General features: G+C 41.0%; 1 protein-coding gene across 9 annotated transcripts in view; it reads left to right on the top strand.

The window, feature by feature from the left end:
* The window catches only part of amph (amphiphysin), a 132,944-nt gene extending 119,562 nt beyond the window's left edge, over positions 1-13,382 (top strand). For all 9 annotated transcript variants that reach the window (XM_014139119.2, XM_014139120.2, XM_014139127.2 and 6 more), the window contains 3 exons: positions 10,981-11,169; positions 11,544-11,645; positions 12,068-13,382. In XM_014139119.2, coding sequence (XP_013994594.1) covers positions 10,981-11,169; positions 11,544-11,645; positions 12,068-12,172 — 396 coding nt within the window. In that variant the 3' untranslated portion in view covers positions 12,173-13,382. The remainder of the gene's footprint in view (positions 1-10,980; positions 11,170-11,543; positions 11,646-12,067) is intronic.
* The last annotated feature ends 12,735 nt before the right edge of the window (positions 13,383-26,117 follow it).

Here is a 26,117-nt window from a genome sequence, read left to right as displayed (position 1 = left end):
TCCACATTATTCATTACAATATTTAGTTTTGGGTTTAGTGAATGATTTGTTCCAAATACAATGCTTTTAGTTTTTGAAATATTTAGGACTAACTTATTCCTTGCCACCCATTCTGAAACTAACTGTAGCTCTTTGTTAAGTGTTGCAGTCATTTCAGTCGCTGTAGTAGGTGACGTGTTATAGTGTTGAATCATCCGCATACATAGACACACTGGCTTTACTCAGCCAGTGGCATGTTGTTTATAAAGATTGAAAAAAGTAAGGAGCGTAGACAGCTGCCCTGGGGGATTCCTGATTCTACCTGGGTTATGTTGGAGAGGCTTCCATTAAAGAACACCCTCTGTGTTATGTTAGACAGGTAACTCTTCATCCACATTATAGCAGGGGGTGTAAGCCATAACACATACGTTTTTCCAGCAGCAGAATATGATCGATAATGTCAAAAGCCGCACTGAAGTCTAACAAAACAGCCCCCACAATATTTCTATCATCAATTTCTCCCAGCCAATCATCAGTCATTTGTGTAAGGGCTGTGCTCGTTAAATCTCCTTCCTTACAAGCGTGCTGATTTTTTGGGGTCTATTTATTTACTGTAAAATAGCATTGTATATGGTCAAACACCATTTTTTCAAAAGATTTACTAAGGGTTGGTAACAGGCTGATTGGTCGGCTATTTGAATCAGTAAAGGGGGCTTTGCTATTCTTAGGTAGCGGAATTACCTTTGCTTCCCCCCAGGCCTGAGGGCACACACTCTCTAGTAGGCCTAAATTGAAGATATGGCAAACAGGAGTGGCAATGGATTATGATAATTTGCCAGAAAAAAAAGGAGATGCCCCATGGCAAGGTGGCCAAGTGTAGGGTCATCACTAGTTAGGGTCATAAACCTAGTCTATTTCTACATTTTCTCTTTTTAAAATCATATTTTAAACCTAACCTTAACCACACAGCTAACCTTAACCACACTGCTAAACTTAGCCTAACCTTAAATTAAGACCAAAAAGCTATTTTGTTCTCATGAATTTGCACGGTATAGCCAATTTTACTTTGTAGCTTCTTTATCTAGTAGAAACCCAAGTGTTGGCTACAGAGCAGATGTTTCAGATTTTTGTTTTAATGCCATATTGGTACTGTAGGTGGTAAGTAACATTTAAATAAAACCCAGCCCTGAAAGGAAACGCAGGCTGAAAAATGTTATTCATAGGAAAAGGCACGTAAATCTCATGGAAACATGTGAAGTCACACATTCGGATTAGGCACTTCAAGCCCAAATATATCATGCATTGACTAAAATGATGATTTATTGACTTAAATCGATGTGCAACATCCTGGGTAAGCAAGCTCTGGCCATCGTCTTTCAGCTCGAAAAAGTGGATTTCTACTGGTGTGGGTGTTTTAACTATTCAGAAATTAAACAAAAGGGCTATTGCAGGGAATGAATGTTGCTCAAAATAATAATAATAAAAAAAATAAAAAAAGTCAAACGAACAAGGCGACAGTTAATCCACCAAAAATGGGAATACGACAGCCATGATTGCATCGCAATAAATGTTTCTACTGCTAACTAAAATGTATATACATTTGCTATAGGCAGATGTCAGTCAAAATGTTTTAAATTGAAACTGCTTCTCAATTGTTCACTTTGCTTTTTTTATTGCCCCCCCATTCCACGGTAGACGTTACGTAATTGCTTCCCGTTTAGTATTGTGAACTGTCATTAATTGTTGCTGAACCACAAACAACTGCAACAATTATAACTCAGATTTCTTGTGAATGCTGCCAAAATCTTTGAAAGTTATCCGCGTTTTCTTATGTAGGTTGCAACTTTACTGAGCGTTCAGATGGATACCTATTTGGTGAAGAACAGACATTGTACTTTGTAATGGAGAACAGGGACTTGTCTTAACTCTTGTTTGATCCGTAGCCTTATGGTGGTTGGTCTGCATCAATAACATCTCTTTGTCTGGACTGTAGGCACCTGTGGATGCTAAAGGTTCTCCTCAGGAAGACACTCTGGTAACAAACTGACTACTGAAAGTTGCATCCCCGTTATCCTCATCGTGGTGATGTATCTGATACCAGAGCTATCACCTAGCATTATTGCTAACACTTTATTTGAATCTGCCTACATAATGTGATCATAATGATGACTTACTGTGCCATACTGCAGGCATGACAAAGCGAACGTCGCAAAAAGTTGCGGCATCTGATTTCCGTTACCTGATCTGTGAGATGTACTGTTATTTAAGTTTGTTGCGCAACAAAAGTACCTGTTATATAATTTGGGTTTAGGTAAAGTGTTACTGAATGATGGAAATGTTGCCTTGTAGCAGCAGCACGGTATCCGGATTGCTGCACAATGCTCAACATTATGAATATATCATCTACAAGCTTGGTATCAGACTTGTCCCCAAAACGGATCTCCTTTATAGGATTCACACATCGAAAACAAGCTTTTTGCTGTTAATATTTTCTATCAAAAGCCTACTTTCCACATCGCTTTACTTGAAACAAACAGTAGCAAGTAGGTTTACGAGTTACACCAGTAGCACTATCAAAGACCTAGCCCACTGGGCACACACTGCTTGGATCAAAGTTGTTTCCATGTCATTTCAATGAAATTACATTGAACCAACATGGAATAGACGTTGAAATGACATCTGTGCCCAGTGGGAAGTGATGATTTGGGCAGATAGTAGATTACGATGTTTGAAATAGATATATTTTCTATGGTGTGTTATAAACCTTGTTGTGTAATTTTTCCAGATCCTGTTTGTTCATACATACATTGTTATCATCACTTATAACTTTAACCCTTAAATTCAAAATTCAAAGCGCAGTTCTGATACAATTATGTTTTCGGTGTCGTTATAGACGAGTTAGCTGGCAACGCCGCGGAAATGATGAGTACGCTTCAATGGGGCAGAAGTCTGTATGTTGTGATTCTGGATGGCCAGATAACAACAATGACAAGAAGCTGCCATTTGGGGAATCGTAGGAGGCTCTTTTCTGCTAGTTTTATCATGTTCTTGATACTATGTCTTGTTTTGAGGTGTCTGGACTGATGTCACGTCTACGCTAATATGGCTAAAAGTCATTAGCTAGCTAACCAACAATAACATTGGAGACGAAATATATAGAGGCAGGTCACCCCATGACATGTACACACTCCGTCTGTTTTGCCCTATAGTTGCGTACGTGACGGTTTTCTTGCTAAACAACCAACCTGTCTATGCTCTATATATTTAATGTTCATATATTGTTTTGTATTGAATAGTGCTGTTTTGCCGTATATATTTTGTATTTGTATATTGTGTTGTTTTCTGGTGGTTACACTATCTTTGGCAGTGCTGCTAGTAGGGGAGACCAGGGGCAATTGTAACATGGGCCAATTGTAACACATTTAATTTTTTCAAACAGAAACAAGCTAGTGTGATGAAACTCACCCAGTATATGCCAATTTAAGTTCTCTCCCTGCTCGAAATTGTTCAGTCAAATATCTCACTATTTGCTTGTTTTAACATTTACCCATAGGTTTTTAGGGGGAAAGTAGTTTTTTCCACTACCTGTATATTTTTTTCTACTGTCCTGAGCATTCATTTCCAAGAATTCAAACTACAATAATTTTCATCACTATATGTTGGCTTAACACTGACAAGTGTCACTATTAGTGTCTCTTGCAGGGCACATAATTTTTTTCATGGCTGCTAGGGTTGGGGTGCAATTGTAATGCAAGCAGCCAAATGTTGAAAGTGATTTTAACTTTAAGATGGTATTAATTATACAAATACTAACTTAAAATAGCCTTGAGGTCCTGTAGAGTGCCAAAGAATTTAAAACAGATATGATCTGTGCAACATCAGACTATTCAAGATGTTTTGAGCAGAACCAAATGGGGTTGTTACGGTAAATATTGGTTACGTACATAAAAATACTTATATTTATTGAAAAATCATTACATACTGTATGTCTATGATATAATAATTCATAAACTCTAATGTTTTTTAAGTTAAGTGAGTTTGATAAATTTTTTTAGGTGTTACATTTGACCCCAGCTACTGTTACAATTCCTCTGGCAAGGGGAAAATGTAACGTCCAGATTTTTTGGATTAAAATCAATATTGTGATCTGACGGTCTTATGTACAGACCTATAAATGGTATGAATGATTAGGAGACAGATGTACATAACTTGCCTAGTTTCAAGTAGAGAAAATACCCCAAAAATCTCCCAAACTTCTCACATTATGAACTGTAAAATAATGTTGTCACCTTATTGCACCGGTGTTTATTTTTGGTATTTTTTTTTTTTTTTACTGTGTATTCATTTGTGGTGATCGCTTCCATACTGTATTTTTCAAATGCTATACGCACATGCAGATCGATGACAATCTAATTCCATTTGAGTGGGAATCTATTCCCACCTTTATAAATGCCTCTTTTCTGAATACCATAGAAAGGAATTATCCCCCATATTTTCAATGCTATAAGAATAAGAGCAAACTCATTTGTCCTCATGCGCTGAGATGCTCTGACTCGTTGAATAAATCAAATCAAATAATTGTATTTGTCACATGCGCTGATTACAACAGGTGTAGGTAGACCTTACAGTGAAATGCTTACTTACAAGCCCTTAACCAACAATGCAATGTTAAGTAAAAAATAGATAAGTAAAAAAATGTATAATAATTACAAATAATTAAAGAGCAGTCGTAAAATAACAGTAGCGAAGCTATATACAGGGGGGCCGGTACAGAGTCAATGTGCTGGGGACACCGGTTAGTAAAGGTAATTGAAGAAATATGTACATGTAGGTATAGTTAAAGTGACTATGCATAGATAATAAACAGACAGAAGCAGCAAGGGGGGGGGCACAATGCAAATAGTCTGGGTAATTATTTGATTACCGTAATTTCCGGACTATTAAGCGCACCTGAATATAAGCCGCACCCACTGAATTTTTTAAAAGTATTATTTTGAACATAAATAAGCCGCACATGTCTATAAGCCGCAGGTGCCTACCGGTACATTGAAACAAATGAACTTTACTCAGGCTTTAACGAAACACGGCTTGTAACAAAAATAAATAGGCTTTAACGAAACACAGCTTGTAACAAAAAATACAAAATTAGCAGTAAACAGTAGCCTACCAAGAAAGTCATTGGTCACAATCTTCCTTCTCCTGTGCACTGAAACCACTGAAGTCATCTCCTTCGGTGTCGGAGTTGAATAGCCTCAGAATTGCTTCATCCGATATTGGATCGTTTTCATTGTCGCTCTCGTCACTTTCATCCGGAGGCAAATCCCCCGCTGAGCCCTCTTCAACACGCAGCAGTCCAGCCTTTCGAAACCCGTTGATGATAGTGGATTTTTTTGACAATGCTCCACGCTGTCAGGACCCACTGGCAGACTTGACCATAAGTTGCTCTTCGCATGCGGCCCATTTTAGTGAAGGATTTCTCCCCACTTGTCATCCAAGCCTCCCACTGAACACGGAGCGCCACCTTAAATGCACGATTTACACTGATGTCGAGTGGCTGCAAATACTTTGTTGTGCCCCCAGGAATCAGGGTGACAAAATAACTACCGTAATCAGAATGATGGGAAGTTTGAGAGCGCTCGATTTAATCTAAACAGTAAACAAAAAAGATGTTTGACCTTAACCCGTTCGGCAATTTCATTGGTCTAATGAAAGCTTCATACCGCCAAAAAACTGAGCACGTCACAGAATGTTTTTTTGAGGAAGAAATTTGAAAGTGGGAAAAATGCATATATTAGCCGCATCATTGTTTAAGCCGCGACGTTCAAAGCGTGGGAAAAAAGTTGCGGCTTATAGTCCGGAAATTACGGTAGCTGTTCAGGAGTCTATTGGCTTGGGGGTAGAAGCTGTTAAGAAACCTTTTGGTCCTAGACTTGGCACTCCGGAACCGCTTGCCGTGCGGTAGCAGACAGAACAGTCTATGACTAGGGCTGGAGTCTTTGACAATTTTTAGGGCCTTCCTCTGACACCGCCTGGTATAGAGATCCTGGATGGCAGGGAGCTTGGCTCCAGTGATGTACTGGGCCGTTCGCACTACCCTCTGTAGTGCCTTGCGGTTGGAGGCCGAGCAGTTGCCATACCAGGCAGTGATGCAAACAGTCAGGATGCTCTCTGGTGCAGCTGTAGAACTTTTTTAGGATCTGAGAACCCATGCCAAATCTTTTCTGTCTCCTGAGGGGCTAACGGCTTTGTCGTGCCCTCTTCACGACTGTCTTGGTGTGTTTGGACCATGATAGTTTGTTGGTGATGTAGACAGCAAGGAACTTGAAGCTCTCAACCTGCTCCACTACAGCCCCGTCGATGAGAATGTGTGCTCGGTCCTCCTTTTCCTGTGGTCCACAATCATCTCCTTTGTCTTGATCACGTTGAGGGAGAGGTTGTTGTCCTGACACCACACAGCCAGGTCTCTGACCTCCTCCCTATTGGCTGTCTCATCGTTGTCGGTGATCAGGTCTACCACTGTTGTGTCATCGGAACACTTAAAGATGGTGTTGGAGTCATGCCTAGCCATGCAGTCATGAGTGAACAGGGAGTACAGGAGGGGACAGAGCACGCACCCGAGGGGCCCCCATGTTGAGGATCAGTGTGGCGGATGTGTTGCTACCTACCCTCACCACCTGGGGGCGGCCCGTCATGAAGTCCAGGATCCAGTTGCAGAGGGGGGGTGTTTAGTCCCAGGGTCCTTAGCTTATTGATGAGCTTTGAGGGCACTATGGTGTTGAACGCTGAGCTGTAGTCATTGAATAGCATGCTCACATAGGTGTTCCTTTTGTCCAGGTGGGAAAGGGCAATGTGGAGTGCAATGGAGATTGCATCATCTGTGGATCTGTGGGGCGGTATGCAAATTGGAGTGGGTCTAGGGTTTCTGGGATAATGGTGTTGATGTGAGCCATGACCAGCCTTTCAAAGCACTTCATGGTTACAGACGTGAGTGCTACGGGTCGGTAGTCATTTTGGCAGGTTACATTAGTGTTCTTGGGCACAGGGTCTATAGTGGTCTGCTTGAAACATGTTGGTATTACAGACTCGGTCAGGGACAGGTTGAAAATGTCAGTGAAGACACTTGCCAGTTGGTCAGTGTATGCTCGGAGTACACGTAATCTGTCTGGCCCTGCGGCCTTGTGAATGTTGACCTGTTTAAAGGTCTTACTCACATCGGCTATGGAGAGCATGATCACACAGTCATCCGGAACAGCTGGTGCTCTCATGCATGTTTCTTGCCTTGAAGTGAGCATAGAAGTAGGTAGGCTTGTGTCAGTGGGCAGCTCGTGGCTGTGCTTCCCTTTGTAGTCTGTAATAGTTTGCAAGCCCTGACGCATCCGATGAGCTTCGGAGCCGGTGTAGTACGATTCAATCTTAGTCCTGTATTGGCGCTAGGCCCGTTTGATGGTTCGTCGGAGGGCATAGCGGGATTTCTTGTAAGCTTCCGGGTTAGAGTCCCGCACCTTGAAAGCAGCAGCTCTACCCTTTAGCTCAGTACGAATGTTGCCTGTAATCCATGGCTTCTGGTTGGGGTATAGTCACTGTGGGGACGACATCATTTATGCACTTATTGATGAAGCCAGTGACTGATGTGATGTACTCCTCAATGCAATCGGAACAATCCCGGAACATATTCCAGTCTCTGCTAGCAAAACAGTCCTGTAGCTTAGCATCTGCTTCAGCCGACCACTTTTTTATTGACCAAGTCACTGGTGCTTCCTGCTTTAGTTTTTGCTTGTAAGCAGGAATCAGGAGGATAGAATGATGGTCAGATTTGCCAAATGGAGGGCGAGAGAGATCTTTGTACGTGTCTCTGTGTGTGGAGTAAAGGTGGTCAAGAGTTTTCTCCCTCTGGTTGCACATTTAACATGCTCGTAGAAATTTGGTAAACGGATTTAAGTTTCCCTGCATTAAATTCCCCGGCCACTAGGAGCGCCGCCTCTAGATGAGCGTTTTCCGTATACAGCACATTGTGTGTGGTCTTAGTGCAAGTATCGGTTTGTGGTGGTAAATAGACAGCTACGAAGAATATACAGTTGAAGTCAGATGTTTACATACACATAGGATGGAGTCATTAAAACTCGTTTTTCAACCACTCCCCAGATTTTTCGTTAACAAGCTATAGTTTTGGCAAGTCGGATAGGATATCTACTTTGTGCATGACAAGTGATTTTTCCAACAATTGTTTACAGACAGATTATTTAACTTATAATTCACTGTATCACAATTCCAGTGGGTCAGAAGTTTACATACACTACGTTGACTGTGCCTTTTAAACACCTTGGAAAATTCCAGAAAATGATGTCAAGGCTTTAGAAGCTTCTGATAGGCTAATTGACAAAATTTGAGTCAATTGGAGGTGTACCTGTGGAAGTATTTCAAGGCCGACCTTCAAACTCAGTGCCTCTTTGCTTGACATCATGGGAAAATCTAAATAAATCAGCCAAGACCTCGGGAAAAAATTGTAGACCTCAAGTCTGGTTTATCCTTGGGAGCAATTTCCAAACGCCTCAAGGTACCATGTTCATCTGTACAAACAATAGTACGCAAGTATAAACACCATGGGACCACGCAGCCGTCGTACCGCTCAGGAAGGAGACGCGTTCTGTCTTCTAGAGATTAACTTACTTTGGTGCGAAAAGTGCAAATCAATCCCAGAACAACAGCAAAGGACCTTGTGAAGATGCTGGAGGAAACAGGTACAAAAGTATCTATAGCCACAGTAAAACGAGTCCTATATTGATATAACCTGAAAGGCCGCTAAGCGAGGAAGAAGCCACTGCTCCAAATCTGCCGTAAAAAAAGCCAGACTATGGTTTGCAACTGCACATGGGGACAAAGATCGTACTTTTTGGAGAAATGTCCTCTGGTCTGATGAAACAAAAATAGAACTGTTTGGCCATAATTACCATTGTTATGTTTGGAGGTAAAAGGGGCAGGCTTGCAAGCCGAAGAACACCATCCCAACCGTGAAACACGAGGGTGGCAGCATTATGTTGTGGGGGTGCTTTGCTGCAGGAGGGACTGGTGCACTTCACAAAATAGATGGCATCATGAGGAAAATAAAATTATGTGGATATATTGAAGCAACATCTCAAGACCTATGTCAGGAAGTTAAAGCTTGGTGCCAAATTGGTCTTCCAAATGGACAATGACCCCAAGCATACTTCCAAAGTTGTGGCAAAATGGCTTAAGGACAACAAAGTTAAGGTATTGGAGTGGCCATCACAAATCCCTGAACCCCATCCTATAATATAGTTTGTGGGCAGAACTGAAAAAGCGTGTGCGAGCAAGGAGGCCTACAAGCCTGACTCAGTTACACAAGCTCTGTCAGGAGGAATGGGCCAAAATTCACCCAACTTATTGTGGGAAGGTTGTGGAAGGCTACCCGAAACGTTTGACTCAATTAAACAATTTAAAGGCAATGCTACCAAATACTAATTGAGTGTATGTAAACTTCTGACCCACTGGGAATGTGATGAAAGAAATAAAAGCTGAAATAATTGATTCTCTCTACTATTATTCCGACATTTCACATTCTTAAAATAAAGTGGTGATCCTAACTGACCTAAGACAGGGAATTTTTACTGGGATTAAATGTCAGGAATTGTGAAAAACTGAGTTTAAATGTATTTGGCTAAGGTGTATGTAAACTTCCGATTTCAACTGTAGATGTAAACTCTCTTGGTAAATAGTGTGGTCTACAGCTTATCATGAAATAGTCTCAGGTGAGTAAAACCTAGAGAATTCCTTACTATTAGATTTTGTGCACCAGCTGTTGTTTACAAATATACATAGAACGTCACCCATTGTCTTACCAGAGGCGGCTGTTCTATCCTGCCAATGCAGCGTAAACCTCACCAGCTGTGTGTTTTTCATGTTGTCGTTCAGCCACGAATCGGTGAAACATAAGATATTACAGTTTTTAATGTCCCGTTGGTAGGATATACGTGATCATAGTTCGTCTATTTTATTATCCAATGATTGTACGTTGGCTAATAGGACCAATGGTGAAGGCAGATTACCCGCTCGCCATCGGATCTTTAGAAGGCACCCCGACCTACGTCCCCGATGTCTGTCTCTTTCTACTGCGAATGACGGGGATGAGGGCCTTGTCGGGTGTCTGAAGTAAATCCTTTGCGTCCGACTCGTTAAAGAAAAAATCTTCTTCCAGTACGAGGTAAGTAATCGCTGTCCTGATGTCTAGAAGCTCTTTTCGGTCATAAGAGACGGTGGCAGAAACATTATGTACAAAAAAGTAAGTTACAAATAACGCGAAAAAACACACAATAGCACAATTGGTTAGGGGACTGTAAAACGGCAGCCATCACCTCCGGCGCCATTGTACAGGACGAGAACATCTGCTGATGACTGGAATACTTCTTGTCGTTAGAGCTGTTGACTTTTTAGTGGTATTTTATCTTATTGTTAGCTGCCTTGGACAGCTCCACTCCCTTTGCATTTTATGTTTTCAAAAGTTAATATGTTACAAAATGTTGGTGCGAACTGTAAATATCTTACCGGTATGTCAGTATACAATGAATAAATATAATTGGGGCCCAGAATTTCTCTTGATCATGTCCCCTGATCCCTCATCGTATTTCCTTGATGACCTTCGAGGTTTGGTTGCCACCATGTTGTTTACACAAGGTCATCATGTTTGTGATGAGTGGTCATGAAGGAAAAGAGACAAGGAAAGGAAGCTTTTTTAGAATTATTGGGATGTACTGTAGCCATTGATGTAAACATGAATGGTATTCATGAAAATAGACACTGAAATGTCAACATATTAATCCAATGAAACCATGTTTCGAAACTATGTGGAACTGTAGTGTGAAAATCATATTATTTATTTCTTGAAGAATATGTTAACTGCTTGTATGCCTACGTTTTAGCATGTATACATGTGTGGATGTGTGTGTGTGTTATTGTGTCTCGTTAATGGGTTTCTTTCCTCACCAGGAGAAGATGCCTATTCCCTCAGTGGTGATTGAGCCAGCCTCCAGCAACGAAGGTGATGATGACCGCGACGTTATTGACATTTCCCCAACGACCATCAGCGACAACGGAGTGACACCGGACACCCAGACGGCCAAAGACATCACCACCTCTGACGGCCCACCAGGACTCCCTCCTGGCTTCCTTTACAAGGTTTTCCCTGGTCCACACACACTCTCTAACCCACTATACTCCTTTTTTGTGTCAGTCTCTCTCTCACTCTTGCCCACGCACACACACAAACACCCACAAGACCTGCCTGATTCACACTATAAGGCTGACCCGAATTGTACTGTGCTGGCTAGATAGGATATTTTCTTTTCAGTTGGTCTTTCCAGCGACTATGGTGGACTCATAACCAGGCTTGCCCAATACAGCTGGGCTTTACTAGGTTTGGCCCTATAGTGTGAAACTGGCAACACTCAAAATAGAATAACTGTATTTTGTTGTATACCGTTATCAACACACACTTGGATGCACACACACACATGCGTTCTCATGCTGTATTATGAACTCCCATCCTGTAGGTGGAGACTCTGCATGACTTTGAAGCTGCAAACTCAGACGAGCTGGAGCTGAAGAAAGGTGACGTGGTTCTGGTTGTTCCCACGGCTACAGCAGAAGATCAGGTGAGGAAAAACTCTGTATTCACACTGCATTAAATCAGCTTTAAAATTCTAAAAACTCTATATTAACCCTGTACAAATACTGAGCACTTCACGTCCATAGTATATCATAAATATGGTATAAAATAGAGTGGATCTCAGATCATTGGTACGTAAAAAAACAAACACAGCACTCCATGTAACAATATGCCAGACGATCCACTTGGTGGAGCCATAAACATATTTCTTATGCCTCATAGATCTGTGAACACTGAAAGGATAGGCTTTTGAGAAAGTTAAAGGACCGAAATAGAGCTGGGTCCTTGTCTACCTAACACATACACAAATAGAGTAGTTTAGCTTTATGTTAGCTACCAGCCTAGTACACAGGCATATCCATGGCCAATCAAATTCACCCCTTGCCTCACTTTCTCCATGTTTTCCAGGATGCGGGCTGGCTTACAGGTATCAAGGAAAGCGAATGGTCGCACCTTGGGGCCAGTGCCCACAAAGGACTCTTCCCAGAAAACTTCACACAGCGCTTGGAGTAACCATCTGAGCCCGGAGAAAATAGTTGTGGGGGAGGTGAAGGGGCCTGTGTTCTCCAGACAATGTCTAGCCGATCGTCTGCTAACCCGTCTGTGACCTTGTCTGCAAGACAGACCAAGGCCGTCACTAATAGAGGAAATGACACAAACAATCAACAAAATACAAACCAAGTGTGGATAAACACTAGTACCTGCTCGGAGCATAAGGAAAAATAACATGAGCATGATGCGATAGTATGGTCTACCCTTTTTTTGTTTGTTAACCTTTAAGCAGCAGCGAATTGATGTGTGCTTTGTGGGAAGTGTGGTGACCTCCACATGTAAATCCCTTGATCTCCACATGTAAATCCATATCTGTTTCAAGGATAAACTAAAATGAGAAATTCCTCCTGAAGAAAAAAAAAAGTTACCTTATCTTCTCTGCACCAAGTGTATTGTATTGATTTTGTTGCTCTGCAGCGGAATTTCTAAGAATCTGTAGTGCTATGATCTATCTAACTGTTCTTAAGTGTTACTTTAAGTGTTTTCTTTCTGACATTTCAGCCATAAATGTTACCTTGCATCATTGTTAGTGTTCTCTTGTAGTGTCATGGCTGTATGTGTGCGGCTGTAGTGATGATTTTTTTGGAGTACTCAGTGTTGACATTGTTCATTGACAAGACGTGCTGTGCTCTTGCCGAAACAACATAATTGACGTTGAAATTCTGAGCATTGGAATGGGACGTCCGATGAGTTTCCAGCATGAAATATTATGTTAGTGATGAAGCTGAGATCCAGGAACTGGCAGATGCAGCTTTCTCAAAGTAAAATAAAAAAAATAACACTGTAGCTCCCTAACATAAAACGTTAATGTGTATATCCTTATACCTTATATCTGCAATTACATATATACAAGAAACCAAGTCAACCAGTGGAAAGACATATGAAGTTATTTATTTGTGAATGAAATGTTATGATAAATTGTATTTATTTAACTTTATATTTTTAAAGTCTAAGATCACTGGGAAGGTGCTGGGAGAGAAATCAGATATGCAATCTATGTAATTGGTTTACATACTGTAGGGTCACAATAGTCCAACTGTTCAGTATAGCAATGAATATGACGTCACTCCTGTTTTCGTACAGTTAGCCCTCACTGTATAACCTTTTTTTGTGATATACATATCTGTGATTATTTATCTAAAGGTGAATAAAGAATAGTTAATATGTTACAGCTCCTCGTTGATTGGGAATTATTTGCAGATCTGGTTCAAATACATGCGTATTTAAGTATTTGTATTTTAAATACTTATTGTCTGGCTAAATCAACTACTTCTATTTGAAGTATTTGAAAGTATTTTTCTAATTATTTCCTCTAAATACTATTTGAAACAATTTTCAAATAGTTGTTTCCAAATACCCTGGAGGACCAAACAGACCGGGGTACAAATGCATGGAGTATTTAAATATTTGTATCTGGAAATACACTTGTATCTGAAAATACATGTCAATACTTTCCAAGTGTATTTCCAAATACATTCCGATATTCAACTAGTATTTTTTCAAAGAAAAATATCCAAATACGATTTTGTTGTTCATGAAAAACAGGAACTTGTGAGTTGCACAGCATGGCAGGGTCAACGCCATTCAATTTACTGCACTTGCGAGAGTCAGACAATACCAAATCAAAGAGCCAATATACTGTAGATGAAGAGCTCCAGAAACGGCTTCTCCAATACAAATTCCCGATCACGCTGTGTAGGTGATGTTATGGCAACGTTGTGTCGCACTGACCTGCGCATGAGCAGCCCGTCAAATCAAAGGCACTCCTTTGATATAAAGTTGAAGTAATAACATGTTCAGCTTAAGGCTGAAAATGATCAACTAAGGACAGAGCAGCTTCAATACTAGATCAGCTTCAATATTGCAGATGAAGTAGAAGCCACAATTTCAGATTATAAACACTATATCAATTTTATGGACACAGTATATTATACAATAGTTACACTACAGGTCAAAAGTTTTAGAACACCTACTCATTCAAGGGTTTTTCTTTATTTTTAAAATGTTCTACATGGTAGAATAATAGTGAAGACATCAAAACTAGGAAACAACACATGGAATCATGTAGTAACCAAAAAAGTGTTAAACAAATCATAATCCATTTTTTTATTTGAGATTCTTCAAATAGCCACCCTTTGCTTTTCACACTCATGGCATTCTCTCAACCAGCTTCACCTGGAAAGCTTTTCCAACAGTCTTGAAGGAGTTCCCACATATGTTGAGCACTTGTTGGCTGCTTTTCCTTCAAGCTGCGGTCCAACTCATCCCAAACCATCTCAATTGGGTTGAGGTCGGGTGATTGTGAAGGCCAGGTCATCTGATGCAGCACTCCATCACGCTCCTTCTTGGTCAAATAACCCTTACACAGCCTGGAGGTGTGTTGGAACCAAAAATCAAAAAATTGGACGGATTTACACCGGTCTATCGTCCATTGCTCGTGTTTCTTGGCCCAAGCAAGTCTCTTCTTCTAATTGGTGTCCTTTAGTAGTGGTTTCTTTGCAGAAATTAGACCATGAAGGCCTGAATCACGCAGTCTCCTCTGAACAGTTGATGTTGAGATGTGTCTGTTACTTGAACTCTGTGAAGCATTTATTTGGGCTGCAATCAGAGGTGCAGTTAACTCTAATGAACTTATCCTCTGCAACAGAGGTAACTCTGGGTCTTCCTTTCCTGTGGCGGTCCTCATGAGAGCCAGTTTTATCATAGCGCTTGATAGTTTTTGCAACTGCACTTAAAGAAACTTTCAAAGTTCTTGAAATGTTCCGAATTGACTGACCTTCATGTCTTAAAGTAATGATGGACTGTTGTTTCTCTTTGCTTATTTGAGTTGTTCTTGCCATAATATGGACTTGGTCTTTTACCAAATAGGGCTATCTTCTGTATACCACCCCTACCTTGTCACCAACACAACTGATTGGCTCAAACGCATTAAGAAGGAAAGAAATTCCACAAATTAACTTTTAACAAATCACACCTGTTAGTTGAAATGCATTCCAGGTGACTACGTCATGATGCTGGTTGAGAGAATACCAAGAGTTTTTGGTTAGTACATGATTCCATATGTGTTATTTCATAGTTTTGATGTCTTCACTGTTATTTTACAATGTAGAAAATAGTAAAAATAAACAAAAACCCTTGAATGAGTCGGTGTGTTCAAACTTTTGACTGGTACTGTATACTAAGTAATATGTGTGGGAAATTTGTTTTGATTTAGAATGGACCATGATCATGCACCGGTCTCAAAACAGGGGCAGGGGAAAAAATAAATGTATCTACTGTATGCACTTAAATAGTGAATTGACTTCGCTTTTCCTGTGGTTCATTTTCATAACAGCCAGGTAGGCTATACTCCTGTTGTAAAGAGAAGCAATGTGCTTAATATAAGGAAAGTTGAGAAATAAATATAGTAGGCCTAGCCTATAGAAAGCTGATGGGATCCTGCTCTTTTTAATAGAGGCCTTCACTCTGTTTTCTCACACAATTGCATAGCCTGTAGACATGTTGCGCAACATGGTCTCTCATGAAGTGATTAGATTTTTGAGTACATTTGCATTGGTGTCAGAGTGATTAGAGTGACAATAGAGTGCTGAGTACCAGGCAGTTAGCAACTTACTAACCTGAGACAAGGCTGAGTATAGCCCACGAAGATCTCCTCCACCGCACGAGCCCAAGGGGGTGCAAAACCTGACAGGAAGATCACGTCGGTGACTCAACCCACTCAAGTGGAGTATAGCGAAAAAAGCATGGCACGACGTGACACACCTCTCCTAGGGACGCCCCCCGTCAGAGGCAGAGAATCCCAGTGGAGAGGGGAGCCGGCCAGGAAGAGACAGCAAGGGCGGTTCATCACTCCAGTGCCTTGGCGTTCACCTTCGCACCCCTGGGCCAGACTACACTCAATCATAGGACCGGCTGAAGAGATGAGACTTCAGTAAAGACTTAAAGGTTGAGACAGAGTGTGCGTCTCTCACATTAATAGGCAGACCATTCCATACAATTTGAGCTCTATAGGAGAAATCCCTGCCTCCAGTTGTTTGCTTAGAACAATAAGAGACAATAAGGAGGCCTGCGTCTTGTGACCGTAGTTCGTGCAGTTTAGTTAGCTTTGTGACAGTATAAAAAATACATGTTGGATTGTTTTTATTCTCTTCAATTAGGTTGGAAAAGTAGGCTGATCGAGCAGCAACGAGGGCTCGTCGATATTGCACAGTACTGCTTTCCAAGCTAGTCGAAGACTAGCGCCATTTCATTTTACATTTTAGTCATTTAGCAGATGCTCTTATCCAGAGCGACTTACAGCAGTGATTGCATACATTTCATACATTTTTTTCCCCGTACTGGTCCCCCGTGGGAATCGAACCCACAACCGTGGCGTTGCAAACACCATGCTCTACCAACTGAGCCACACGGGAACAATTTCCATTCTAATGTTCTGGAAGTTTGCTTCAGCAGGGATGCAAACTGGTGCGGGCCCAAAAAGGTGACTTTTTTTTTCTGCACTGAAACATGCAAAAAATCCCTGTTAGGGGGAAATGCAGTTTTTAACTAATTAAACAGCAAAGAATATGATCTACATGATCGTGAGCCTAACTCACAGCTAAAAAATGAAAGGAAGGCAAACCAATGTTATTTGTTGCCTAGACTTTACTCTATATGACACTCAAGTCTTGAGAAAAATACTATACACTAATATTGCAGTTAGCCATGACAGCCTTTATAATAGAACGCTTGTGACCACATATACAAATATTGCACTTGGGGAAAAAATGTAGAAATAGAATGAAACAAACAGGCATTCTATATTTGCTCTATTATAGTGGCCACTACAGACATCGATCAAGTGCACAAGGCTACATGTGTGCAAAAATAACGTTCTCTGAGTAAAAAAATATATAATCCCCCCTCACACACACACACACACACACACACACACACACACACACACACACACACACACACACACACACACACACACACACACACACACACACACACACACACACACACACACACACACACACACACACACACACACACACACACACACACACACGTACGTGTTACTGTCAAGTTCAACACAACAAAAACAATATATTTGAGCGACACTGCACATTATTACATTGTACACTTTCTGCCTGTGGACATCTATTCCACAATGTGGCCGCAAAAGTGAGAAATAGGGAAAGTGTGTGGTGTTCCTTTTTCCTCTAAGTGGCATCCAGCTTAAGCCAGGCCCAGCTCTAGCTACACTTGATACCTGAATCCATTTGTTTAACAAGCAATGCTTCATTTTCACCTAATTCTCTCATTCTGAAAATAAACCACATATTGTAGAGGGAAAACATTACTTAACAGATAGTAGTTAGTTCGTTAAATAATTAACATTTCACACAGATTGCCAGTGTCCAATAAGCAACTAACGCGTTATAACTTGAGGAATGGCAAGAAGTCGTATACCAGTTAATACTATAGATAATTGGTTAGGTTACTAACGTTAGCTCATCTGATGTTGTAATGTTAGCTAGCTAACGTTAGCTGTCTGACTTTATTAATAAGCTAATTTTCACACCGTAAGGTCAATTATTTGATCAGATAAGTTGGCTAATGTTGCTCAACATTTCTCTGGCTAGCTAACAGAGAAATTGATCCAGCGAGCAAGATACTTAACAATTTTAAAAAAAGAATAATTTAACGTTTATTTAACCAGGTAGGCAAGTTGAGAACAAGTTCTCATTTACAATTGCGACCTGGCCAAGATAAAGCAAAGCAGTTCGACACATACAACAACACAGAGTTACACATGGAGTAAAACAAACATACAGTCAATAATACAGTAGAAAAATAAGTCTATATACAATGTGAGCAAATAAGGTGAGATAAGGGAGGTAAAGACAAAAAAAGGCCATGGTGGCAAAGTAAATACAATATAACAAGTAAAACACTGGAATGGTAGATTTGTAGTGGAAGAAAGTGTAAAGTAGAAATAGAAATAATGGGGTGCAAAAGAGCAAAATAAATAAATACAGTAGGGGAAGAGGTAATTGTTTGGGCTAAATTATAGATGGGCTATGTACAGGTGCAATGATCTGTGAGCTGCTCTGACAGCTGGTGCTTAAAGCTAGTGAGGGAGATAAGTGTTTCCAGTTTCAGAGATTTTTGTAGTTCGTTCCAGTCATTGGCAGCAGAGAACTGGAAGGAGAGACAGCCAAAGGAGGAATTGGCTTTGGGGGTGACCAGAGAGATATACCTGCTGGAGCGCGTGCTACAGGTGGGTGCTGCTATGGTGACCAGTGAGCTGAGATAAGGGGGGACTTTACCTAGCAGGGTCTTGTAGATGACCTGGAGCCATGATTTCCCCCAAACTTTCCAAATGCCAGTAGTTTTTCGGTTACAGCTCATAAAGTATGTTTCATCCCCTTCTCACCCCGTGTCCGTGGTCAGGCTTCTCGCCTAACGTTACCTCTTCGTTATCATTCAGGGGACACGCTGCTGTAACTGGCAAGCTGCCTTTCCAGAGCGCGCGCTGATGCTCTAACTAGCAAATGGGTTCTATTTTTCATTCAGTCACGTGCTGCGCTGCATTCTGTTGTTATGTAAACGATTGGCTGAGCCTTGGATACACGAATCACGTAGGTCACCTATTTTGGATTCAAAAGGGCGAATTTCCCCCGAAAGGTGACTAGTTTGCATCCCTGCTTGAGGATTCGGGTATTTTCTGTATACTAGGGAGCTAATTTCTTGTGACAAATGTTTTTTGTTTTTAAAGGTGCGACTGGATCTAGGGTATTATGCAAGGTTAAATGTAGATCCTCGGTTGGGTGGTTAACTGATTTTTGTACTCCGACGTTCTTTGGTAGGTGGAGGGAGTTTGGAAGGGCATCTAGGAATCTTTGGGTTGTCTGAGAATTTATAGCGTGGCATTTTATAATCCTTGGTTGGGTCTGAGCAGATTATTTGTTGCAATTACAAATGTAATAAAATGGTGGTCCGATAGTCTAGGATTATGAGGAAAAACATTTTGATCCACAATATTTATTCCACGGGACAAAACTAAATTCAAGGTATGACTGGCAAAGCGTAGCTCCGGAGAAATGTTAGACAAAACCCACTGAGTCGATGATGGCTCCAAAAGCCTTTTGGAGTGGGTCTGTGGACCTTTCCATTTGAATATTGAAGTCACCAAAAATTTGAATATTATCAGACTACAAGGTCTGATAGGAATTCAGAGAACTCAGTGAGGAACACTGTATACAGCCCAGGAGGCCTGTGAACAGTAGCTATAAAAAGTGATTGATTAGGCTACGAGAGACATACTTGTTACTGATGCATGTGATATGTATCTAAAGCAGGGCCTTCAGGCCATATACAGCCTACAAGACCATTTGATCAGGCCCCCTGAGCCAATTCATAAACAATTTTTTTATTTTAAAACGCCTCCTTTACGAAACCTTGTTTGGATGGGGAAAATGTTATGCAAGCAAGTTTTGTGGTGAGCGAGCTTATCGCAAAAGAAACTGAAGCCTCATTCGGAAGGAGAATTTGTAAGGGTGTCTCCTTGCCACTGCGGAGTTGCTAGCACCAGACAAAGTTAAATTGTTCCAAAGTGTCAGTTTGTCTCGAAGAATCATCACGGAACGGATAACATGACACAAGGTATCGAAAAAATCATTGAAGGACTCCGCAAGAAATTTTGAGTTTTTCTCTTTGGCATGTGATGAAACGACTGACATAACAAATACCGCCCAATTTGCCATTTTTGTGCGTGGGATTACCGCTGAGTTTGACACAAGGGAGGAATTGCTGTCTTTGGAAGCCATGCATGGCACCACCAGAGGTGAGGACTTGTTTGAGAGACTTGTCTCAGCTATGAGCAAATTTGAGCTACGGTTTGAAAAATTAAGTGACCTTACTACAGATGGAGCGCCAGCCGTGGTTGGCTCGAGAAAGGGGTTAACTGCATTAGTGAAAAAAATGTTGTCTCAGTCTTGATCCAAGTGATTTAATTGTATGCAACTGCATCATACATCAAGAAAGCCTGTCTGCACAGTCCCTGAAGCCGAACGACGCAATGGCAACTGTAGTGTCGACCATCAATTTTATCAAAAGCAAAGGGCTGAACAACCGCCATTTTAGGGAGCTATTGAGTGATCTTGAATCGGAGTATGGTGATCTGGTTTACCACCGTGAGGTGCGATGGTTGAGCCGTGGAAACATGCTCGCGTGATTTTACGGACTGAAGGATGAAGTAAAACTATTCATGGAGATGAGTGAAAACAATCTCACGGAACTGAGTGATGACAAGTGCATGTGTGATTTGGCCTTCATGGTGGACATAACCAAGTATCTGTCTGACTTGAACGTCAAGCTCCAAGGGCCGAACCAGCTTCTCAACGATCTGCTGTCAAACGGGAAATCATTCGACTCGAAATTAAAGCTGTGGCAAGTCCAACTAGAAAGGGGTAACACAGTGCATTTTCCTACTCTGCAAGGACAAGAGCCTGAGATGACGTCTGAATATGCCGGTGAGTGTGGAAAGCATTCGAAGCCATTTTGTGAGCGGTTTAAGGGTGTGAAGAGTAAACAGCTGGAGTTGAACATATTTGCAACCACATTTAACGTCGAACCAGCGGAAGTGCCAGTTGGCCTACAACATGAAGTCATTGAGCTGCAAAGCAATGATGAGCTCAAAGCCAGGTACAACAACCTTCCTCTCCTTGAGTTCTACAAAATGTACGTTAGCGCTGAGCATTTTCCTGTTCTGTGGAGACATGCGCTTAAATTTGCATTTGTGTTGGGGACGACCTACTGCTGTGAGCAGTTTTTTTCCAAACTGACTCTTGCAAAGACTCGATTCCGCTCAAGACTGACTGGCACAAACCTAGAAAACCAGCTGTGAGTAGCATCATCTTCACTGCCAGCTGACATCAAACGCCTCGTCAAAGATAAGCAGTTTCAGCCATCGCGTTAGAGGTGAGTTTGAACAATTAATCATAATAACAACAACACTATTTACAATACTAATTAGGGTTGCAAAGGGTCAGAAACTTTCCGGTAAATTTCTAGAATTTTTCTGGAAATATTCCATGGGTAGGTAAGCCCAGGAATTTGGGGAATTTTTCTTAAATTCATCAAAAAAGCTGGCTTATAACAGTCAACCTTTTTTGTGGGATACACATAAGGCAATTCTAGGTCTTGTGGCATATTCTGGTTAAACTATCCCCAATTCTATGGAATTGCAACCCTCTGCATGCACAGTGCATTCTTTCATCACATGTGCAGTGTACTCTTCCATCACATGTACAGCTGATTCTCAAAATCTTGCACACTAATGAGATGCTATTGAGGCCACACTACTACACTGACTGAGCCAAGGACTACATGTTTTCTGGTAAGGTTTGATTACAATACTGGGTGGGGTGAATATATTTTATAGGACATACATTATTTTTTGTTAACTAGTACATAGTAGCCTACAGCAAAATTTGTTTACATCATTTCTAACTTGTTAACAATTTCTGCTAGTTTGTTTTTGCTACCATGTGGGTTTTAGCTTGCTTGAGCCAGCTAACTGAGGAGTGTTAATTCACCTGTTTCCATACATGTTTCATTTTAAAACATGTATCTTACAAAGGATTTGTTTAATCTAACTGCTTAACTATTTATCTGTTCATGGAATTGTATTTGTAGTTTTTTTACTAATTGTTTTCTAATCTTTACAGGAAAATGCCAAGGGCACTATCTGATGTGCGGAGACATTTCACTGCAGCTAATGTAAAAGGAAAAGCTGTGTACATTTGCAAATACTGTGCCAAATCATATGTGAAAAATTCAACAAAGATGCTGAATCATCTGGCCAAGTGCATAAAGTTCCCTCAGTGCTCAAAACAAGCAGGCTTTGACAAAAGTCCCTCTACTTCTATTCGAGGTGAAAATGATGAATCAGACACCTTATCGATAGCAACAGCTCATGGTCCTCCTGGAATCAGAAGTTTTTTTGACTTAATGGAGGAACGTAGTTAGAGAAATGCTGATGAATGTCTTGCCACGAGCTGTGTATGCAACTGGTTCACCTCTGATGCTCAAATCAAATTTATTTATATAGCCCTTCTTACATCAGCTGATATCTCAAAGTGCTGTACAGAAACCCAGCCTAAAACCCCAAACAGCAAGCAATGCAGGTGTAGAAGCACGGTGGCTAGGAAAAACTCCCTAGAAAGGCCAAAATCTAGGAAGAAACCTAGAGAGGAACCAGGCTATGAGGGATGGCCAGTTCTCTTCTGGCTGTGCCGGGTGGAGATTATAACAGAACATGGCCAAGATGTTCAAATGTTCATAAATGACCAGCATGGTCAAATAATAATAATCACAGTAGTTGTCGAGGGTGCAACAGGTCAGCACCTCAGGAGTAAATGTCAGTTGGCTTTTCATAGCCGATCATTGAGAGTATCTCTACCGCTCCTGCTGTCTCTAGAGAGTTGAAAACAGCAGGTCTGGGACAGGTAGCACGTCCGGTGAACAGGTCAGGGTTCCATAGCCGCAGGCAGAACAGTTGAAACTGGAGCAGCAGCACGGCCAGGTGGACTGGGGACAGCAAGGAGTCATCATGCCAGGTAGTCCTGAGGCATGGTCCTAGGGCTCAGGTCCTCCGAGTGAGAGAAAGAAAGAAAGAAAGAAAGAAAGAAAGAAAGAAAGAAAGAAAGAAAGAAAGAAAGAAAGAAAGAAAGAAAGAAAGAAAGAGAGAAAGAGAGAAAGAGAGAGCATACTTAAATTCACACAGGACACCAGATAAGACAGGAGAAATACTCCAGATATAACAGACTGACCCTAGCCCCCCGACTCAAACTACTGCAGCATAAATACTGGAGGCTGAGACAGGAGGGGTCAGGAGACACTGTGGCCCCATCCGATGATAACCCCGGACAGGGCCAAACAGGCAGGATATAACCCCACCCACTTTGCCAAAGCACAGCCCCCACACCACTAGAGGAATAACTTCAACCACCAACTTACCATCCTGAGGTGAAGAGGTGAAGAGATTTCTGAATGTCCTTCACCCAGCATACACCCCTCCAACCAGACATGCTTTATCTACTAATTTGCTGGATGCATAGTTCAATAGAGTTCAAGTGAAGGTCAAGCATAGAGAAAACAGCATTGCAATCATCTCTGATGGGAATAATTAATAATTAACTACGTAATCTCCACCCCTCAACCAGTATTCTACAAGTGCACAAACACAAGGGACAACAGACACACCAGTCTCTACACTGCAGATGAGCTGAAGGCAGTTATCAATGACCTTGGACCACAGAAGGTATTTGCACTGGTGACAATGCTGCGAACATGAAGGCTGCTTGGTCTAAAGTGGAGGAGTCCTACCCTCACATCACACCCATTGGCTGTGCTGCTCATGCATTGAATCTGCTCCTCAAGGTCATCATGGCACTGAAAACAATGGATACACTCTACAAGAGAGCCAAGGAAATGGTTAGGTATGTGAAGGGTCATCAAGTTATAGCAGCAATCTACCTTGGCCTGGATGAGGCCAAGGTTCTTGGCAGTCTGGCGAAGTACACTTCCAAGCAAGGGCTTTGGGATGGAGATGCAATATGGCAGTCGTGCCAACATATCTCATCAGCCACCTGGCGGAAGGGACTTTGTGGATCTGAGGCTCTTTCCCCTGTTGCCTCCATCATCCTCCAAATCCCACCAACATCAGCTGCCTCAGAGCGCAACTGGTCCTTGTTCGGGAACACACACTGACCAATACAAGGGTTGAAAAATTGGTGGCCATCCGGGCAAATTTGAGGCTTTTTGAGCCTGACAACGAGCCATCCTCAACAAGGTTGGAAAGTGACAGTGAAGATGAGGCCTCAGAGTCTGATGTTCCAGAGGTGGACATTGAGGAGACCCAGGGAGAAGACATGGAAGCCTGAGAGGAAGACAACCAAAGCTTTCATTTCTAGACTATCATTTTACAGATGTTGAAAAGTTTTTGGGAGATGCGATGGATCATTGAGGATCATTCAATATTCTCTATCTTTTGTTGTTCAGTGAAATCATCCCATGTGAAGAGTCAACTTATTTAATTAAAGTTCAATTCGTAACATGTTTTTTTCTATTGGAAAGATTTAATAATTTGCAATTATGTCTACTTATGATAAAGTAAAATGTTTATGTTTCTGTCTCCATATGGTATGGTAAATATATCCAATACAAAAAACATTACATTTAAATGGTATTAATATTAATTTGCATATATTCCCGTTAATTCCCATATATCCCCTTTAATTCCCATATATTCCCTTAATTCCAACAGAAAGTTTCCACATCTGAATATTCCCCAAAATGTGCAATCCTAATACTAATATTTATTTAAATAGGACTAGCACTTTTCTAAATACTCAAGGACACATGAAACATAAAAAAGTCATATTTAAGCTATAAAACCAATGTCAGTGATTAAAGTCACATAAAAAAAAATGAATAAAGCAGAAAATAGTCAATTTTAATAATATGGCCCCAAATGCATTTATAAATATCCAAATGGCCCTTGATGGGAAAAAGGTTCCCCACCCCTGATCTAAAGTCACAACAACAAAGAATCATCATCAATCTTTACATTCATTATTTACCATTATAATTCAACTGTAATTGTACCTGAGTAGGCTGGAACAGTGCCGGCCATCTTTCTTTGAAGGCACTCACAACAAGGCTCTGCACAACATTTTGTCTTCTATGTGACAAGGTCTTGGCCATTTTTTCACTCACACTATTGCTGATGTCTCATTTTTGTACTTCGCTCTATTCGCTCCATCTCTACTGTCTTCTGTCTCACCAATGGGATGGGGCAGGCGATAATTTACCTCTGCAGTCTTCCTCTTTTTTACCTTCTTGGCCGTAGTTCTTTCGTCTGTTGGTTTTCTCTTGATAGAGTTCACATCAAGCTCTGGGCATCTGATTACTCAGATGGAAGCAGGTATACCAGAGGGCAAAACAAGCTTCTGAATATCAGGGTTCTCCAACATGACCCGCAGTCTGGCAGACATTTCCGTTGTGTAAAGAAAGAGATCCTATAACAACAATAGAAGGCATGTTTGTTATCATATTGGCAATTTTCAATAAAAAAATGTGTATCTGTATCCCATTCAATCACAAGTAAAGTGCTGCTTAATATTTAAATATTATTAAATATTATTTTGAAAACACGTCCAAGACTCCTTACAAACATTTAAATGATATGCAAAATATAGATCTAAAACAGTTGTATGACCACTGTAGAGTGTTTCAACCCAATGTGTTGTATATTGGGTGGAATATATCTTCAGTGTGATATCAAAAGTTGAAATGCATGGCTTATAAAGTGAACATATTGAAATGATGTCAGTTAATATTAAAATAATTTTAACTAATACGGTGGGCATATGTGACGCTTCAGGATGACCATGCGCTTTTCCCCAAAAGCGTATGCTGCTAATGGGTAGATGTCTTCCAAGTCCTTTTGATCAAGGACTTTAACCTTCCTTATGGATTCCAGTTGAAAAGGTGCTCATTGTACTACTGTCACGTCCTGACCATAGAGAGCTCTTATTTTCTATGGTAGAGTAGGCCAGGGCGTGACTGGGGGGTTAGTCTAGTTTATTATTTCTATGTGGGGTTCTAGGTTTGTTTTTCTATGTTGGGGATTGTGTATGATTCCCAATTAGAGGCAGCTGGTAATCGTTGTCTCTAATTGGAGATCATACTTAAGTAGCATGTTTTCCACCTGTGGGTTATGGGATATTGTATTTTGAGTAAGTGTATGTAGCACCTTTGTCGTTTCGGTTATTCTTTATTGTTTTTGTATGTTGCTTAGTTTCACTTTATATTAAAGATGTGGAACGCTTCTCACGCTGCGCCTTGGTCC

The sequence above is a fragment of the Salmo salar genome, chromosome ssa14 (genome assembly GCF_905237065.1).
Source record: "Salmo salar chromosome ssa14, Ssal_v3.1, whole genome shotgun sequence".
NCBI classification, from domain to species: Eukaryota; Metazoa; Chordata; class Actinopteri; order Salmoniformes; family Salmonidae; genus Salmo; species Salmo salar.
The sequence above is the reverse complement of the archived record's forward strand: the minus strand, read 5'-3'. Positions and strand labels throughout refer to the sequence as shown.